At 37.7% G+C, this 15,062-nt stretch overlaps 1 protein-coding gene across 1 annotated transcript in view; it reads right to left on the bottom strand.

Annotated features, from left to right (window-relative positions):
- CARMIL1 (capping protein regulator and myosin 1 linker 1) overlaps positions 1-15,062 on the bottom strand; it is a 107,494-nt gene that overhangs the window by 89,526 nt on the left and 2,906 nt on the right. The window contains exon 2 of the mRNA XM_053467096.1: positions 12,683-12,780. Within this exon, the coding sequence (XP_053323071.1) occupies positions 12,683-12,780 (98 nt within the window). The remainder of the gene's footprint in view (positions 1-12,682; positions 12,781-15,062) is intronic.

The following is a 15,062-nucleotide window of genomic DNA, read 5'->3' as shown; positions in this document are numbered from 1 at the left end:
TCATTATTTAATGTACAATCAAAGATCAGTCACAAGAGAAAATCGACTATGTTGTATTTTACTCTGTTCTGCAAAAGATCATCAGAAGGTGTAAAGGTTTAAATATTTCTAGATTGTAAACTTGTTTGAGCAGAGCTCCCCCTTTCATTCCTGTAGGTGAAAATAGTTATTGTACGCCCAATTTATTAGGTCCTCCTCATCACTTTCACAACTCTGCGAAATACGATGCCGCTTTATAAATCAATAAATAATAGTAATACGGTGTTATGCGTACTCTGCCAGCTGAAGGAACAGCCGATACGCAATCCCAAACCAAGTTATCGTCGTACCCGTGAGGTTGACAATACAATATGGCTAAGGCTAAAGTTGAAGGAGATAATTTTCCTTCCAAGAGAATAACGTGCATGCATCAGCACACTCCCTTGTCACACATGGGACATTGGTGATCCAACAGGGAAGATAAGACTATGCATCGTTGAGTGACTAAAGGGTAATTTTGGTGTTACACAATGTGTCAGTGTTGTAGACTCACACTTTACACATCGTAAGAAAGGAGAAAGGTAGCCATTTCTAAACATACATATTTATGAAACGTGCAAGCCTTCTTCGCCTAATGCACCGGTTTGTCTTAGTCTGTCAATTCTAGTTTTATGCAATTTATGGGATTTAAATGTGTTACCTGTGAATTGAAGCAGTTTGGGGCATGCATATCACTGTACAAATTAAAATAGTTCTTCTATAACTAAAAGGTCTTTTCATTAACAATACTGCTGAGGTAGCTTCACTGCCTTCATTATTGGGAGACATGCCTCTCATGTCAGGAATACTAAATCACTGTCACAATACTAAGAGTGAAGGTTACTTGAACAAACCTCAACTTATTTGCCCAGAATTAGACAGCGTTGTTTGGGGAAGCCATATGGAAACATGAACATTTTATTTGAGCCCTAATACAGTGCTATATACAGTAAATTAGTTTAACATTGAAGAAACCTTGGTTATATATGATATTGTCCCAATAAGATTCCTCTGTCTGCAGACCTAGAGGCTGCCATTATGGTCAATTGTGAGATAGTCTGGGAGATATTCCCTACTCAAACACCCCATTGAGCTGATTCAGGGTTAATGAAGTCCTGCTTAATTCTTTCCTCTAGAGACATTCTTTAGTCAGTGTTCAGCTGGGTGTATTACACATATAGCCAATACAACAACCAAGAGTTTTAGATGGTTGAAAAATGGTCATGGAGACTAAGCATAGTTGTTAATCTCCTCGAATCTTTGTACGGTTGACAGTATATGTGATATCATACCCCCACTCCATGCAATGTCACTTTTAACATTATGCTCATGTACACCACTTTTGGCTAGAAAATTAGGACACATGGTTCTTCATTTTAGATCATCACAACAAACTATAAGACCAAATGTATGCAGACACCTAACCATCACACCTATATGCTGTTGTTAGATGTCCCATTGGCATTAAAGTCCCCTTTGTGGCTATAACAGCTCCCACTCTTCTGAGAAGGCTTTCGATAAGACTTTGGTGTGTGTCTGTGGGAATTTTTGCCCATTCATCCAGTAGAGCAGGGCTCGACAAATCCCAGGCGCCAGGTCGCCATGGCGACAGAGAATCTTGTCCTGGCGCCTAGGTTTTGTCAGCCTCTTACATCCAGAAAAAATTGTGGATGTAAGAGGCTGAGTCGCCACACGGGGGCGCTGCTGCTTCTGTCTGTCCAGGAGTCTGGGCAGACAGCACAGCCACTCAGAGCCCGCCCCCGAGCCTGAGATCACTCCCACGGAGTGAGCCTGTAGGCTGAAAACGCGGCTGCTGCAAAACCAGCAATCGTGTTTTCAGCTGCCACAGGCAGCTTCAGGGAAGTGGGTTGTGTGTTTATTGGGTCCCCACACAAGTGTGGGGACCTGACCCAACACCCCCCCAGCTGCCTGATCGCTCCATGAGAGCGACAGTGCAGCGCTAACCCCTTCAATGCCGCGATCGCGGCATTTAGGGGTTAATTCCCATTTTGTAAGGGACTCTGCTGCTGGTGGTCTGCCTGGAAGCCCAGGCAGACCAGCAACAGCAAAAACGAGCCCCCACAAGCCCTTTGATGATTCCTGTAGGCATGGAAGCCTACAGCAGTCATCAAAGACTCCCCTCCCTGCAATGGCTGGTCTACAGACCAGCAATTGTGTCCCAGCTGCCAGAGGCAGCTTCAGGGACAGGGGAGAGGCTTCTTCAGTCTCCACATGAGTGTGGAGAGCAGCCCCAACACCCCCCTGCTGCCTGATCGTTCCATGAGAGCGACAGTGCAGCGTTAACCCCTTCAATGCCACAATTGTGTGACACATTTGTGGCATTGCAGGGGTTAACATTTGTCCCCACAAGCTTGTGTGGACTAAATATCAGTCAATGCTGTGCTCCAATGGAACATCAGCATCGAAAGAGTAAAAAATAAAAAAAATAAAAAAAAAAATAACAGCACTGACCTGAAAGCCCAGAGTGCTTCCAGGTCAAACGCTGTGAGTTTAGTAAGTGGGCTGATGATGATCAGATCACTCCTGACCAACTGTTAGTTTAAAAAAAATCCTGGCTCCTAACTTTTTTACCTGGCGCCTAGATTCACAACAAATTTGTCAAGCCCTGCAGTAGAGCATTAGTGAAGTCAGGCACTGATGTTGGACAAGAAAGTTGGCTCGCAAACTGTGTTTCAATTCAACTCAAAAGGTGTTCAATGACGTTAAGGGAACTGGCTGAGATGCAGGTACTTCAAGACACTTCCACCTCACATTATTAGCACTTAAAATTGACTGAGGCAGCTCTAGCAGACATTTCACAAACTGACTTGTGGCAAAAGGTGGCATCCTATGACACTTCACATTTAAAGTCACTGAGCTCCTTAGTACGGCCAGTTTTACTGCCAATGTTTGTTTATGGAGATGGCTGCCCATGTGCTTCATTTTATACACCTGTTAGCAATGAGTGTGGCTGAAACACCTAATTTCACTAATGAAGAGAGGTATCCACATACTTTGTCATTTTGTGTATACAAATCCATAGGGGCCCTTTAATACTAGAAGGATGATTATTTGTTGACACAAATAAATTAGCAACAATTCCAGGTGGTTTCAAAGCTTAATTAATGTAGGAAACTCCCTAAAAAATACACCGGGAGTTGAACCAATATATTGAAATAAATCATCAAAACTATAGTGACAATCTGAAACTGTCGAGGGTTTCTTAAAACGGCAACAAAAAATAGTTATTGGACATCAATGTGGATTGGTGTAATTTTACCCAAGTGATCCTGCAACTTTTGTGAACCTAGCTTAGCGATACTACAGTGACCTGGTTTTAATAAGCCGCACTAGCATGGCTTCTTTATCACTAAATAAAGTCAACACATAAAATCTCTTTATTAAGTGTACTGTTTATATAAGTTCTAATAAACAATTTTGAATTGAAATAAAATAAGACAGGTTCAAATATATATATTTTTGTATCTTGTATTAGTATAGAAGTTGAACCAAGATTCAGTTATAATGCGACAACAGAAAAGATGGAACCGGTGATGTATCGAGCCAAATATCCTCTGTTCTCTCAAAACGGGTTACCCACTCCATGAAAAAAATATAAGAAAAGATGGTGGAAATTATTAAACTGGTATCAGTAGCCCCAGAGGTTCAAAAGGATATAGAAAGCCTAAGAATGCCATTTGGAATATAGGCTGACTCCACTTCTACGACTGTAGAAGGAAGGAAAGTCAGAATGCAGAAGGAAGGAATGTCAGAATGCAGAGGAGGGTTTGGCATTCAAAATGCCCCAAGCATAAGTTTCTATACACATACAACGCAAGCCCCTAACTATGGCTGGAAGTGCAATCAGCACAGTCGGTTTACTGGTCCAAGTTTTTCATTTACATTGTGTGATAGCCATAGCGTTTCTGCAACAAGTTCAAGGTTCTTAGTTCATGTTAAGGGAATTTGCTCCAAATAATTCTAATATTATATATTTTATTTGTAAGCCACTGTAGGTCTTCTTAATGTGAACTCTGCAGTTTGGTTCGTCAACTGTTGTCACAAAATCGGACGGTTAGGGTGTCCACTTTTTAAGTCAAATTGTAATTTTGCTCAAACTGTAGATGGAACAAGCACATTTGTAATACAAAAAAGAGCAATCATCTAATAACTGAAAATTCATAGAAATATATTAAAATCCAAAAATATAAAATAGATGTATTTGGAACCGCAGACAGCAGCCTTGAATGTTATAATATACATTCTCTATCCCGCTGTTCATTAAATGTTCTATTTTTGGGTATTCATATGGAAAAGAACACCATACATATACCACCCAGCCCATTAAACCAGTAAACGAGTAAAAACAGGCTTCAATATTTCAGTAACGCCATTGTGTAGATATGAATTTAGCGTCTCATTAGTAATGCTAAAAACCTTTTTCCCTCGAGTGAAAAATAGATGACACATGAAAAAAAATGATTCAATTAATTAAAATATAATAATCTAATCTATTTTCCTCTGGAATGACAGGATTACCGCTTACAAAATACTGCATGTCTTAAGGGATTCATTAGTAGGATGTCATTCATATGGCACAACTTTAAAGAGATAAAGACACAACAATGGACCAGAGCTTTATTATTATTATTATTATTATTATCCATGGATTCCGAATGCCATCAGAGATGAAAAATTAGTATTACTTGCTACACTGAAGACAAAAAGAAGAGCCCGGCTGCAATTTATTTTTACCTACATGGCTGGCTTACAGGCAATACCATTAAAAGACACATAAATGCAATGTGAAAAGGTCAGCACTACCAGGTACTCGTGATTAATACCAAGGATCTCAGAATGAAACAAGTATGAACTCGCTAGGAGAAAGCCAAGCATCCAGAGCTTCACATTCTCTCTTCTTTTTAAATCTACAGCTTGAGAAGGTTTAATAAATCTGGAAACTCCCATCACTCCAATATCCTGGATATCCGAGTTGTATATAATTATGAGCCATTTCGGCTGGTCTATATGCGGAAGAATATAAAGCACACAAGGATGCTTATACCCCAATGCCTTTTTACCAAGCAATTTCCTTCTAACCCCCTATTATAGCGCCTATACAGTTTTCTATATACCCTAAATTCTCTCCTGGACTCTAAACAATGGGGGTTTACACAATAAATAGTGTGTCTGGGAAGCAAACTATGCATTACGAAGGGCCAACATAAGTGAGCTCTCTCTCCAACAATAGCTTGGCGGCCCTACATAAAGCATTTTCAAAGAGCCAGCTCAGACCTTCTTGCAGAGAAAGTAGCCAAGTATAGCCGTTTATAATGCATGATGAATACAAAGCTTTGGAGCCACAACGCTTCTTCTTTAGTGAATAAACCTCAATGTTTCTGTTAATTCTGCATTAGTCAATGCCAACAAACGACACAACATGCTCCTAGTCACTGTCTTGAACACAGCTTGAATGTAACCGTGTTCTCTTTCCTGTGAAATAAGCTGCGACATACAGGCATATAGGTTGTAGGTCATGGTATGGTGGGCCCAGGGTCAGCTACTTATTAGTGTTGCTAATGTCGGACAGTGATTGTGTACAACTAAGGCTTCATTCATTTATTCCCCCCAAAAAAAGTGCATGACTACAATGATACTGTTGCTCACAAAGACCTTTCCACCACACATAGGGGGCTATAACATCAAGCCTTAGCTTGTTCAAATACCCTTTGAATGACATCATACGGTAAAGCAGTTGGGATTAATAACTACCCCAACTCTAACAAGTTGACCTTATTGCTTCCTTTTCCCTATGTTTCTTATTCAGGGAGGAAAGTAACACAATCCCCTTCAAGATATCCTTGGCACACTTCATAATAGAGAACATATCTATGGTTTCTATAACCTGGATTTCGTTTTTCCAGGAACAGTAGGAACCCATACTCTTTACAATACAACAAACTAAATCCACATATAGTCGTTACATTTTATTCCCAAGTAATATATTAAATAACATGATCATTTATTTTTTTAAAAACATCCACTTTAACAGTTTTTAAAATTTGAAAAATAAGTTAATCAAAACCAATCCAGAAGTTGTTACAAGGGCTATATAATCTAATTAATGTTGCATTTGCATTTTCTACATCAATATATGAATCCCATTATGAAAACTATGCTTTGGAGGCTTTAGCAAAGCGTTAGTGGTGCAGTGTTCATTATTAATTCATTATTATTATTCCAATTTATGCAATAAAGTGTTATCAACAAAAGGTAGCAATATTTCAAACCACTGGATTACTCTGCATTAAAAGCATTTGCTCCCAAGGGTTCTAAGAAAAACTGCATATATAATTACAAAATGATTTATTACAAATCCTTCATTTGTATTACAAGGCCATGTGAACATCTATTTTTAGTGTGGCATTTTTAGCATGTATGTTAAAGACTTTGCCTATGATATTCGAACTTAAGTGTTTCAGGATTTTGAGAAACAATATCAAATTATTATATTAGAATACATTATAATTTGACTATTGCGCATAATTTTTATTTCTTTTTCCATGGTTGTTTAATACTTAAACCATATATATGTATGTGTTACCACCGTTAGGGCAACAAAATAATTTATCCACATTATACGCCATAAATCCTTATAATTAGTTGACCCTGGGTCCACCATACCAAGACCAACAGAACAACTCAAAGACTTGCTCCAGCCCACACTCCACCCCTTATAACGAGCCAAGCTGAGCTGGCACTCAAGTGCAGAGGTTTCCCTTAGCTTTTATTATTTTACTTTTCAGCAGTCGTCTAGATTCTGCACCTAGGAATTTGATTTTAGTTGTTGATTTGCAAACCACGTTATTCACCTTTGTTCAAAACCAAGTATGGTCTAGACTGGTCATTTAATCAAGCCCATGATGCCATATACAAAGGTTACTTGTATGGTATGTTCACCATGGGTGAACCTAGAGTTAGTGGTGCCTGGGTACAGTATTTCTTCACCCACACGCACAAACTCTCTCTAACACCATAAGCACACAATCTCCCTTCCTCCTTTACATCATACCACTAACCCTAAGATCACCCAACACCAACAGCATATGTTGACACTATACAGTATACTAACACACAGACACCAAATACTGACATGCACATTTATGCTAACACCATACACATGCACACTCTGTTGCTATACAGTAACACTCACACACACACTGAACACCATTCACTTACACACACTATCCAATACTGTACACTAACACACTCACAAAAAGACCATATAAACATACACGCGTCTTATGCGACTCCGCTCAGTGCTTGGGTTACTGGGCGCTGCACATGCGTTAATGCAACCCTGGTGATCACTAGTCATTAAAACAAACTTCATGTCTGAAATGTCCTCCCATGGAATTAATATGGTGGCCATTTTCACGGTTAAGTCCAGGGTAGTTTCAAGTTGTCTGTTAATAGTTAACTTTCTTTTTCTTCCCTATTTATATTCTAGATCTCTTTAGATACTCTAATGGTATTTATGATATGTTCAGACTTGTATGCATTGTTTTCTCAAGAGCTTAAGTCAGAAAATGGTTGACCCTGGAGGCCATAAAAGTACATCTTTGAATATGAAATCCTTGCAAAAATTATATTCTGAAATGATACAATAACTTACAAGTTATAAAAGGTGGACATCAAAAATTACTGAATAACCTGCAGTTTTGGTTATAATATCAGACTACGATTATTTCAACTTACCGTCATTTGTATGTATGTTAGATATCTTATTTGGTAAAATTTTACTCTTGAGACACAGGAATGGAAGATCTTGTCTTGCTATATGTCTGTAATGGTCAAATTTTATATGTAATAAAATCTTAATATAAAAAAAAATTACTGAATAACTAATTTTAAGGGTGAATTTGCCATTTTTTGCGAGGGGAGAATAAATTAAATTGCGTGGAAGCAAGATGCTATCTGTCAGAACCGGGAGCCTGCAGTCAGGAATAAACCCAACCTTGACCTAATGGTTTGAGTTAAGCCATTGAGATTTGAATTTGTACCTTTGAAGGCCTAATAATTATTATTTATATAGCACAAAGGATTTATACGGCGATTCTTAGAGTACATGCATTTAAAAAGCACAACAAAACTAGAACTGACCGGAAAATCCATTCACATACAAATCTCTCCTGATTATATATATCTCTGTAAGACCATTTCCAATGTAATGTCTTAATTCCTTATTTTAGTTGTGGACCAAACTTTTAATTAAAAAGATGTATTTATCAGGATACACTGAAGAGTTATCAGATTATATCAGAAGAAAAGACAGATTGGCCCTGCAACGCCAATATATATTGCACATACATTGACACCACACTGTAGTCCTTTGTCAACATCTGCATTAGTTGACCACAGAACTGAATGGATTGCAGCTGGTAACCCATACATTTATAACCAATAATAGTTTCAAGGATTGTCTATTCTGTCAGCCTTAAAAATGTGGGCATAATGTGGTTCTACCTTAAACACCCACTGTAATTTCCAAAAGCTCACCAAATGGTCGTGTCAACCATCATTCTAAACAGAGAAAATAGTTGCACCTTAAGTACTTAAAGGGAGCTATAAAAGGTACCGAAGACAGAAAGACATTTCAAATCTATTATAAATATACATGCTACATTTAATTCTAATTCACTGTCATTAATATGCACTTTATTCTTCTATCTATCTTCCCTGTTCCCCTGGCCCATCTGCTTTATTTTCATACTGATCTAATTAACTTAGGGCCATCATAGATTGCAGCAATCAATACCCAAGCCTACTTATCTGGACTCATCATTCCACAAATATTGTGTTTGAGTGTTTTCTTTTTAGTATAGCATTTTCATTGACAAAAGGGAGTTTCATGAATGAAATTATAGAAAAAGAAATGCCACTATGTAACAATGTTCTTTTGTATTTATACCTCTGGACTAACACACACACATATATATATATAATGATGTAATATATAAAATGTTTATGTCATTTACACTGGGCAGAAACGCATAAATATATACTTTGGGATCACTGATCGGAGAGTAATCATTCATTTCAAAAAGAGGGGAAAAAAAAGAAAACCATTAATGTGATGCAAAGCTCTACAGCATCGTTAGTGACAGACTCATATCCACAGAGGAATGATTGGAATGATTTGCCTGAGGCAACACACAAAGCATCATGCCTTATAACAGTTGCATAGTTAATGTTTCAAGGGGGGGTGGAATCACACAGATCAGGTACAAAACAACTCCTCAAAGCTGAAACAATGTTGGGTCGGCATTTAGCATTTTTACATATAAAAAGAAATAAAGATCCAACACAGTTCGACATTCACAGATCCAGTAAGAGTCCAGCACGCTTCAAGCATCTAGGGCAACATGAGATGCACGCTTATATTCTAATGCGATTAGTTCTTGTAAAATAAAATTAAAAAATATATATATCTTAATAAAACCCATAATAACGGAGTACATTCAAAAGAACGCATTAGTTTCATAAATCATGAGCAGATCGCATTAAAGGGAACAGTCTGGAAGCTTTAGTATTATACGTACATCCTACGCTGATGAAATTGTGTAAGGTAAGAGAAAAGCACACGCAACTGCATGCATAGATTGTATTACATCCAATTATTTTTGTAATAAAATAAAAAAAATAGTAAGAATAATTCTTCAAAAAAGAAAAATATCACTAATTCAACACATTCAAAAAGAGGATATTTGCTTTACTAATCATGAGTAGATCTCCTTAAAGGAAAAAGTCTAAAAGCTTTAGTGTTCTATGTATAATCTAAAACAAGCACAGATTGAAGGTAAAGAGACTAGAATACACATATTGCAGGCACATATTATAATACAACTAAATTCTCAGAAATTGATACAATAACAAAAACAATAGTAAAAACAAAATCTTAAAATATATTGCTAATTCAACACATCAGAGACCACATTTGTTAATCATGGGTTATTAATTAACTCCCATTAAGAGAAATATTTGAAAGCCTTATTATAATATGATATGTACATGCATATAAACATAAATATACATGACATTTTACTTGACAAAGTCCCGAGTTCGCTAAAACACTTCTACTAAGTGCTGTATCATTGGTGAGCTCTACTTTCTGGCAGGGTCAGTCGATTTTTTACATTTTTAAAGCCAATAATTCATGTTTGGGATCATTACTAGAGGCATAACAGAGAAATATGCCTTTACATATAGAGACATTGTGTTAGAGGGCAGATGAGATCGGTCAAATGGTTCTTATAGAAGAACAGAATTTGATGGCTCATCAAGTCTGAACATTTTTCACGATAAAACACTGAGGTCTTAATCAGTCCTTGGTCTAGTCTTATGTTCAGAATAGTTTTATGCCTATCCCATTTCTAACGGGAGGCCATTCCATTTATTTACCACCCATTTATTTACCACCACTTCCTTACATTAGATCCAACTTACATAAGGGAGTAATTGTGACATATAAAAGGCAGTCAAAAGTTCATACAGTGCGGCAGGTCACATTGCAACTTATATACTATAGGTATTTTAAATACACAGATTTTCTCACGGGACGTCCTTTTTCCACATTAAAGATTGCGTGTTTTTCACTTCAACAAAGGCCGCAGCTAACAGATCTCTTAGGCGTCTCTTTATAGACTCGAGACACGGCTTTGAGGACTCATTAATATTTATTCTCATAATAAGATATTCCCTGCCAATTTTGGCACATGGATGCCTACTAATTAAATATATTCCCGGCTGCCATAGATGATCAAGTAGGACTCCTCAAGAGAAAGCTCACACTCAAGAGGTGAACATATTTGTATTTTTACTTCTTCATGTACCCAAAGGGAGCTCCCACCATATGTGTATAAGCTTTAGTTTTTGTCCTATGGTTGTAAGGAATATATGTGTGAAATTTACTGTGAAAAGTATCATCTAGTACTGATCTAGCCATAATCCCATACCGTCCGTGCAGTTATTTCTCGTGAAATGGGAGTCTCTCGGAGTTCGTAACAACGCGCGGATTGTCCCACATGTAACACAGCATGCGAGGTAATTGCGTCACTACTTATGCTGCAAATATCAATAACAGTGCTTTAGCCGACACATATTGTCCTAAAAACATCAAAATGCATCTTTGCGTCCCTGACTTCACATACTTCTGACATCAGTAGGAGATCCTCTAACTTACAGCACCTTCCAATTGGACCTTGGAGGGAAGTCACACTCTAGTATCCCTTGGTCAAATGCTAAATTCGGGAATTTAAGTATGAATTAAGACATACAGATCTGCTCTAACTATCCTGCTTTATCAACGTAATGCAGCATTAGAAACAGAGCTGCTAAATACCCAAACCCATCCAAGCAGGCCCCAACTGCCCAGTGGCTGGTAGACTCACACACACACTCACAAGTGCTAGGCCTGCCTAATTACCTCCAGGCCCTGCTTCCTGGAAATAGCTCTTTAACCACATCAAAATTTTATTTTAAGAAAAGATACGTAGTAACAAAGCAATGAGAAAAGTGAAAGCCTAAGAAACCTAAGCCTAAAAAACTATGACTCAAGCAACAAATGACAATTCATTGAACTCTGTAATGCTGGCTATTAGACAGCAGCTAACTTAACGTAAGTAATTGCTCTTTTGTTTTACCCGCACCCTGCAGTTTTATTTTGTTTCTAGAAAAACACGCCTATCACTCATTTATGCAGGTGTTTTACCAAGAATCCTGAATTACCTTTAAACATTAGGGATCAAAAGTGTCATCTAAAATAAAATACATTCCACCCATAGCGACGTCAACAAGATATTTGGGAGTTATTCGGTTTCCAATAAATAGGGCAACACAGTTTGTCTTCCAAGATTTACCCTACTGGCATTATGTTTTCTAGACACGCAAAAATGCCTACAATCTTTCATAGGCATACTTATGTACATCCCAGGACACGCTACCCAGAGCTCTCCCTCTTCAGGGTGGGTTTGCATAGCAGTGGGGCTAGCCACAGACCATTGGTAGCGAGTGGAGTGTGGAAGGCGATTGGGCAAAGCAGGGAGTGTGCATGGCCAAAAGGCTCAGAGGAAGAAGAAATTGACCCAGGAATCAGAATGTCTAGGTCAACTCTCATAAGTTCCTTGGTATGTTCATAAGCCATACAAAAAGAACCACTCTCCAACAATGGTGTAGCCCTTTACATGGAAGATATAAACAGTAACACGACAAAGAGGGTAACAAAACTAGATCATTTCATTGTGCTAAGCTATATGATTATAGATGGAAGTACTTGTCTACCACTGATGGTTCTACATGATGAAATGACCAGTTACCAGTAATTCACTTCACCCCAAACTGGACAATAAATCTGCCAGTGTACCCTCTACAGTCCATTGGTGTCCACATGGGTATATCTCTCAGTGTCTGCCAGTAAATCTGTACTTATGAGATTAACAGTGATTCAGTCTGCTTTTAAATGTTGCTACTGGTGGGTTAGTCATACCATTACTAAAACAAAATTTTACATATAAAAGAAAACTGTGTGTTACCAAAAGGACATATTAAAAAGATAAGCACATATTTAAAATAGTATTTGTATCTTGCACCTAATGCATCTACTTACCAGAACTTTGTTTTCAACTTTATCTCCTTTGACCTCGAGTTTGACCTTCTTCCGCACAGCAATCTTAATTTTCCTCCCAATAACATCCCTGATGCTTTCTGTAAATATACGATAGACAGTTTCTAATGAAATGAAAACATTGCAAAATAACGCCAACTGCTTGAAAACAACATATGGAGTATGAATGGGGGTTTTTTTCCTATCCTGGACCTTGTGATATCATTCTAAACAGCAAGTTAACAGTATTTATGAACAATGTACCAAAAAAGAAGAGATTTTCAAAAAGAAATACAAAATGTATGATTTTGATTTAAATATAAGCACTCCTTTTTTCCCCCCAAAGATCATAATGCACAGCATATAAAATCTGAGTTTTACTAAAGGTATATTTTATTTCCAAATGTATCTAAACTTTTTTTTCCTGAGCACCATCGCGTTATGATATTTCTTCCAACCAGAGTTCTTGGTTGCTCCAAGGGTTTCTAGAATGTTATCGTGTATCACTGCTATGTTATCAAAACTGTCCACATATACTAATTCTAGAAGAGTACAAATCCCCGCAGTATCATCACTAAATAGGTGCTTGTCTTATCAAAAGAGCTAACAAGCCAACACGAAGAAGCCAAATACACTGGTTGAAACCATTAGTTTACTTGAGTCTGCGCTATAAATTAGCTCCTTAGAACGCCTCTAATAACCAGCTAAGTGCAAGATCTCCTGAGATAGAAACTAGTAGATCAGCATCTATTTTTCAGGATTTGTAATGTTCCCATTATACACAAAAAAAAATACAGAAAGGTAAGCGCACCCTAAAAAGTATACACACAAGAGTCTCAGGCAGTATAGTCCCACTGATTCAGCTCCTTGGTAAGCAATATAGCCATGTAAAACTAGATTCTCCAAAAAAAAAAACAAAACAAAAAAATGGGTACTTTGACATGTGGCAGGCTAAGTAACATATGACCATACAGAGTAACATTTCCCAATATTGTTCCGCCTTAGGTGCTTTTAAATAGTATTTTCTGGGTGTGCATTGATCTTTTGTTTTGTTGTGTCATTACACATTACACCTGCTAAATGGCGATCACACTTTCATGAACAGCATGGAAAACACAAAGGTTAATGGAACCTAAACATAATGCAATGGATGCCTTTTTTGCCCATATGAGGATACAGTATTACCCACAGTAACGTAATTCTGATTTTACTTGTGAGCAACAATGTATGGACTGTCAGATATTTAGATAATAGGTGGGAAAGGTATGGAATATTTAACTGTTCGTTACTTGCACAATAAACGAGACTCCTAAGAAAAAAAATACCAAAAACTTATGGCAACTGCTACTGAAATATTTCCTGTTCCAGTGGATATTAAAGCAAGCTTATACAGTCTATATGTCCGCTGTCTACTGAAAACAAATTTCCTACAAGCTATCGCTACAAATTGCATACAAGATAAGAAGTAAGATTTCCGAGTTTTAGCAGCAGAAAGGTCCAGTAGGATAAGCATAGAGTAGTGGCCCTTGGATTTAGCAGCGAGTAGGTCATTGGTAACTTTATTAATAGAATGTCAAGAGCGGAATGCAGAGTAAAGTGGGCCGAGTAAAAAATAAATAAATAAATAAAATAAAAAGTTAGTTGGATGTACAAAATTCGCTCAAGAAGCTTGGAGGTAAGAGGAAGTAGAGAGAAGGGACGGTATATCATATTGAAGATATGAACTAGTGTAGGGAGAAGAATAGGTTTGAGAGACTGGATAAGATTAGAAGGAATATGATTAAGGGGACATGTGGTTGAACAAGAGGAAAGAAGAAGAGCACAAACCTCACAAACCTTAAGAATTGTTTTAATGTAGACCAGAAAGAGTTCAGTGCATGGGAGAGTCAGTAGGGGGGCAATGGCAAGAAGAAGACTGCAGTTATTTCATATCTCATAGTTTCAATGAAGCAGGTGGCAAAGTCATAGGCAGTAAGGTTAGTTGAAGGGGTAGTTGTGATAGAGCGAAGGAATTAGAAGTATCGAAGAGGAGTGTAGGGTTATGAGACAGGGAAGAGGTAAGGTAGGTGAAGTAGTTTTCCTTAGCAGAGAAGTAGGAAAACTGTCCTTTATCCCCATAAATTATATTATATTTTAATACATTTCATAGTAGCTGTCAAATTAATAATTAAGTAGCTCACACTGAATAAATAAGCAAGGATATTCCAGTTTCTAAGCATCAGTGTTCAGTTCACCGCAGGAACTGTCTGCTCAGAGGTGACTCTGCACGAGGGGTTATTATCTGTTCTTAGACCCACCAATGAGCCCGCCATTCAACAAAGACATTGTGTATGTGGCAAGGTCAAATGTAAAAAATGGATTCAGGAAAACTGGGGCAATAAGC

This window comes from Spea bombifrons, chromosome 5, assembly GCF_027358695.1.
Source record: "Spea bombifrons isolate aSpeBom1 chromosome 5, aSpeBom1.2.pri, whole genome shotgun sequence".
Taxonomy (NCBI): domain Eukaryota; kingdom Metazoa; phylum Chordata; class Amphibia; order Anura; family Pelobatidae; genus Spea; species Spea bombifrons.
The sequence above is the reverse complement of the archived record's forward strand: the minus strand, read 5'-3'. Positions and strand labels throughout refer to the sequence as shown.